This window comes from Necator americanus, chromosome IV, assembly GCF_031761385.1.
Source record: "Necator americanus strain Aroian chromosome IV, whole genome shotgun sequence".
NCBI lineage: Eukaryota > Metazoa > Nematoda > Chromadorea > Rhabditida > Ancylostomatidae > Necator > Necator americanus.
In genome coordinates, this window is record NC_087374.1 from 23,181,209 (window position 1) to 23,187,208 (window position 6,000).

The following is a 6,000-nucleotide window of genomic DNA, read 5'->3' on the forward strand; positions in this document are numbered from 1 at the left end:
GGACTTCTGCGTTTTCGGACTCTCTAACCACATAATCTCTCATCCACAACATAAAACATCTCACATAAAATGTGAGATGAGCATAAGATAATGTATCAGTATGCAGTGCACAGCGACCTCTAGAATGTTTAGTGTAAAGCTGTTCGTTCGTTCGTTCGTGGTGAACTCTCGGTGACAGCAGCGACGGATGAAGCGCTGCGCAAAGCATCCGCTCTCCTCCTGAAACTCCTTCCAACAACTCTTTAACGACTACTTATTATTAGCGCAATGCAACGTTATCTTCTACACGCGCTTGCAAATTGACATATGAGATGAGAGCCAGAAGTGCAATTTTTTCCTCTTTTCACTTAACTGACTGTATGTGCACATGGACACAAAAACTGCAACGCTTCTTTTCAGCCGTAAAGAAAAAAAATTGCCCAATATTTAAAAGAAAATCGATCGTTGCTGAATACGTGGAAGAGGGCAGCGCGAGTTCATTATTGTTATTTCGAAAAAGCCTATGATCATTTTAAAACCTGCAAGTAATACCGTTCTCGGGCAACATTTGTTACTAGTCAAAGCTACGTACCACAAACCACGTGACCTACGGTGATCTACTCACGCCTAAAGTCTAAAGTGTAAGGCAAATTAATTTACTTTTCACATCTCTTCTTTAGTTGTGATTAGTAGGGGATGAATTTGTCAGAAAACAGAAAGAAAACATTCAGCCGCTTCACTACAATCACCTCTACTTGAAAGGAATGGAGGAGGAGTTGTGTAACTATAATTGATTCATCCGAAAACCGTTGTCCCACCTTTGAAAGCAACCGGCACTCGATGGAAATGAATGGAGTAAATGCGGAAATCGAAACCAGGCGTCGCATGACACTTGGACAATTCGAATGAGCCAACTAAAACAGCTGCATTCCACTTTTTCCCTTACAACAATCCACTATTCATATTCATAGGTTTGTCTGTTCAGTTGGAAATATCAAAAATATTACATTCGTTTTTTACAAGAATAAACAAAAAATTCAGCTGTGCAACAAACTTATTTTGCAACAGGGCGCTACGCATTGGAAGGAAGAAAGGGCCGAAAAAACTCTGGATTTCGCGTGCAGTGAGAAATTCTCCATGAGCCATAAATCCAAAAAGCGGAAAAAAGGATGCAGTCGGTCACTAAGTGGGTGATACACATAAAAAACCTCGTAATCAAGTGTTAATCGTCACCGTTATTAACACCGCTTCAGGAAAAAAGTACAACAGTCATTGTTAAGGGAAAATTTCACTGTAGAACTAAAAATCAACTTGTAAGGACGTTCGTTTAAAAGATGCTTTATTCCGTGTTGAGAGGTGTCATTTGCACCGAGTAGTTTCGAGAACAACTCACTTGCAGTGCATTCATTTAGGGACCCGGAATTGGGAAGAAATAAGGTTGTCCTTAATCCTGCATTGTTTTTGAAAAAAGGAGTAGGAAAAAGGATAACTGTGACAGATCACATAGCAATTTACTGCGTCTGAAACTTCAGTTGTCAAAGATTATTAGGAGAAATACATAGGTTACTCCGTTCTATTGAAGACGACAGAATCTAGTTAAGACGCTCAAAATTCTTGAAAAAAAAGAAAATCAGAAATAAGAATTTTAAAAAACACAGAATGGATCTTATGTATTTCTACGATTATACTATGCAGATTGAAAGCAATCCAATTATGTGCCAAATATTTACATAGGAACAAATACACAAAAAATTACACCTTTTTAGATTCATTCAAAACTATCATCTTTTAGAGTTTGACGTTAAAATCTAATTAAATCCTAAAATTATCGATAAGTTCAAGCAATGCTGTTGATCAATAAAGCGGTGAGTGACTAATGCAGATGCTGTTATCAGATTTATTGATAACTAGAACCATTCAGAAACTGTTTCTCATGTATTTTCATGATTATATTTACGTTGCGATGTGGGACACCGGTGACTCACTCCCCATCTTATATCCACGATATTTAACCGTATGATAAACCAACGATTCATTTCCTTCAAGAAAATCCCTTCTCATTAACCGCAAAGGTAGCCAATGACCTTTCGATTGAGACAAAAAAAAACTTTATTCTTATTTTAGGAGGCTAGTTGGTTTTTCCTCCTAACAATCACTGCACTCAGTCGAGGGTCCGAAACCGTCCTAGTGGAAACCAAGCCCCTCATCCCTCCGGGGTCGATAAATTGGTGCCAGACTTGTCTGGGAGGACAAGAACACTGACTTGATCATCGGCTGGCCTCCGCAAGTCATTGTATAGGCCAATACGCGTTCCAAAACCTTGACGATTACGAATTCCAGTAAAACGCGTTGGCGTGTCCCAAGTGGATTGATACGCCAATGAGTTTATAATTTATCCTTTCATTTCTTTCAAGAAGACGGAAAAATCGCGGTCGGTAGAATGTCAAACTGCCGCGGTCGATGGTGGAACCTCACGAGAGCTGAGCAAACCTTTAGTTTATTTGAGGTCGTAAAGTGGTATCAGCCTTTTTTAGGAGCGCATGAACGTTCTTTCGTGGGTCCTGAAAGTCATTGTATAGGCCAAGCACCTGTTTGTAAACCTCAAACGATTCTGAATTGAGGTTATAGGCGAAGAGGTTCAAGAACGTTGTTCAGTTTACTTTTTACAGGTTCGCAGACTTTGCGTTAGCTACGTGGAACAAAAAACCAAGGTAAATAAATAAACAAATTTTTTAGAAAGTGTTTAGAAGATATATATCAGGGTGTTCGGAAAGTATCAGTCGAGACACGACAAATTTTCAAAACAACAGAACGTTTTAACAACATTTTTTCTTTTTTTTCATTTTTTTTTATTCGACGAACTAATCTTCATCAACATCGACAGCTTTCTGCCAACGTCTCACAAGATCACGGATTCCTCTGGCGTAGAACACTGGTGACTTGGAGGCGAAGAAAGCCCGAAGATCATTTTTGAGGTGGTCACGATCATCGTAGCGCTTCTCTTCCAGGTGATGCTAAAGCGATCGGAAGAGGTGGAAGTCGCTCGGGGCCAAGTCCGGGCTGTACTGTGGGTGCGGTACAACTTCCCATCCGAGCTCCAGAATTTTCTGGGAAGTCTTCTTCACGATGTGAGGGCGCGTTATCGTGCAGCAGGCGAACGTTGTCGAGCTTCGGGTGCTCCTCGCGGATCTTGTCGGCCAGTCTTTGCAGTTGAGCGCAGTAGACCTCGGCGGTAACTGTCGTGTTGTCTGGCAGCAGTTCGAAACGGTAGATTCGAGCACAGACCGCTCAAAAGGGGCTTCAGCGCCGAATACTTGACTTAAGTTTCGATGGGCTTCAGCGTGTCCTGCGCTAATCTGGGAGTGGCCAGATTAACACAGAACACGTAAAGGAGTACGTGTCGACTATCGGTGGAATGTTCGGCCATTATAGGATGAAATAGGCAAGGAGGAGGGAGCCGGATATGTTATGTGTATACAAGAGGTAGTGTCCTTATATGATATATTTAGAACGGGAATTTCCGGAACATCTCAAAAAATCTGCGCTACTGCGAAATTTTTGGCAAATACTTTCCGAACACCCTAATAGTATAAAATACAGCAGTTTCAAGCCCCGTAGCGAAAAATCTTTCAAAGTGACAAACAAACAATCAACTTGCATGAAAGACACTGAGGAGTGGGATGACTGAGTTGAACCAAATAATTCCGAAGAACTTTTTCTTATGATAGCATTATTATAAATTATCGCCAAGGCAACAAAAGCAGATGTGGGTCACACATGGTTCACTTATGGCTGTTTCGCACGCACCTCAAACTTTTTGCATTGCCACATATCCTGACCAATGTTCGGTGCGATAAGAAACAGAAATTTTGCTCCCACACCCTTCAACATCCATGTTTACCTTATCTGGAGTAAGTATGCATGGATATGCGTCTGCATGACATTATATGAGCACGGAGAGGCAAAAATGGATTATGCCGATAAAGAAATCGAGGAACGCTTATCACAACCTAAGCATGTCCTGAGTCAAAGACTCTTCCTGGCTGGCTTACTGTTTTTTCTTCTCGTCTGGGAGCATATAAACACGAATGAGAAAAAGAATCTGGAAAAAAATGAACGGTTTTTGAACAGAATGACTTGAAGACGTATACTTCTATCAGGAATTCACCAAACGCAGTTTTTCTTGTGTTATTAAGTTAATAGGCGTAATACATCGGCAATTTCATGCACGAGTTTTCATGTCCACTCGTTTTCGCTGACGACTACCATCATTCGTGGATAAAGAAGAACCAGAATGACAGTTGGGATTCAAAGAATGCTCGAAATATAGAAAGAGTGAGAGCGTACAGGAAAAAAAATTTTCAAAGAATGATTTTGAAATTTTACGGCTATGAAGTTGTTTTCCCAAGATGTCGCAGTCGAGTAACTATCGAACTTGGTCGCAGTGTGTTTTCAGAAACTGTGTATGTATTTCTATTTTTAAAAAATTCTCTGTTTATTTTCTCAACTCCTTAGCTGTTGTTGTTGAGAACTTTAAGAGTTTTCATCACACATGAGTAGGCTGAACCGAGAATTATTAATTATTAATTAATTAATTTAAATTAATTAAATTAATTTATTAATTAATTCAGTTATCTCAAAAAATCAGCTGCGCAGCCTGCTTACACTAGCACCAAGCTCAAGAGACGATTCACCATCAGGACAATATCGTAGCCGCAAACAAAGGTGTATTTGACTTTTCAAATGATTTTTCCGTACTCAAATAAGAGTGCAGAAATTAATTTCCTCAAATATATCACGAAATACAGGATCAGAGAAAGTAAACGACTCACTAGTCCAGATATTTCAGATACTGTATTTCACAGCACATATCTTCCTCTTGACATCAAAGTTACGCTCAATCCCACATTTGACCCATAAAAGTACTGTGGTAATTAATGTATGTCTGATTCGTGTTCGTACAGCTATCTGTGAAGGACCCACGTACTTCCCATTACCTCAAAGTTGCCCTATGCAGTCTTCTATGCATGGGTTATCACCGGTTATAAGCTATAAATAAGGGATAAGGGAAACGTATCCGGCGTTAGTAAATCCGCTTCGGATGCGCCACCACACTCACCTCAATCCAGAATCGTTTGAGGTTTACAAGGGTGTAACTGTGTTTGGTGAGCCCAAAACAGTGTTTTTATTCCCCAGACAAGTTTGGTACCAGTTACCACCGAGGGGTGAAAGGGTTAGATTGCACAATGGGGGATTCGAACCTCGGATCGTGGGGATAGCGAAACCTTTTACCGATTACACTATGTACGCCTGCCTTTTCATAATGATAAAGACTTTATAGGGTATGACTGGTATGAAAATTACTGGTTCTAACGTTACACGAATCTTAGGCGAATTATCCAACTTCATCTTTCTAGTTTCTTTTAACTTTGATTCTTATCGTTCCTAAACGTATCGCTAGATGAAAACAACACGATAGTATTACAGTAAAAAAGAAATCCTAATATATTAGTTCCAAACAACTTTCTAGTCAGATAAAGTCTTTTGTTCAATACGGCTGACAAAAAGAGTTTGTACTAAGGAGAAAGTCTGTTTTTACATGCTTTCCCGTTTGGGAATCGAATTTTACATTCTCCACGCTCTTGACATTTTCAACATTAAAGTCTCACACATTGCGTTATTTTTGTAATTATTCCTTCATTGTTTTTCTGTTGGGGCTTTTTAGCGTTTGTAAAAAAAACAGGTAAATGAGTGTTTTATTTTATTTCGATTTCTCATAAAAGTATTCTCTGGTTCCTACTGAACCATTATTTGTTGTGCTCCAAATAAATTATATGATGGGTAAATCGAACACACATAAATAGACATAGAACATTGCAATTTTTCAAGAAGCGCGTTATTCACAAGGAATCAGTGTTTTCCTGCCTTGAGAGAAAACTGAGGGAAAAAAATTCCAAGGGAAGAAAACAAATCTTGTCGAGAAAGTGACTACGGTGAGCGATGTGCGGATGAACCGAGATA

The 6,000-nt window shown here is 39.5% G+C and overlaps 1 protein-coding gene across 1 annotated transcript; it reads right to left on the reverse strand.

Moving 5' to 3' along the window:
- Positions 1–2,840: 2,840 nt before the first annotated feature.
- On the reverse strand, positions 2,841–3,870 carry RB195_002429 (uncharacterized protein; the record flags this gene model as incomplete). Its single annotated transcript, XM_064199687.1, has 2 exons — positions 2,841–2,993; positions 3,787–3,870. The coding sequence occupies 2 exons, from the start codon at positions 3,868–3,870 to the stop codon at positions 2,841–2,843; spliced, it is 237 nt and encodes a 78-aa protein (XP_064055568.1).
- Between the last annotated feature and the right edge of the window lie 2,130 nt (positions 3,871–6,000).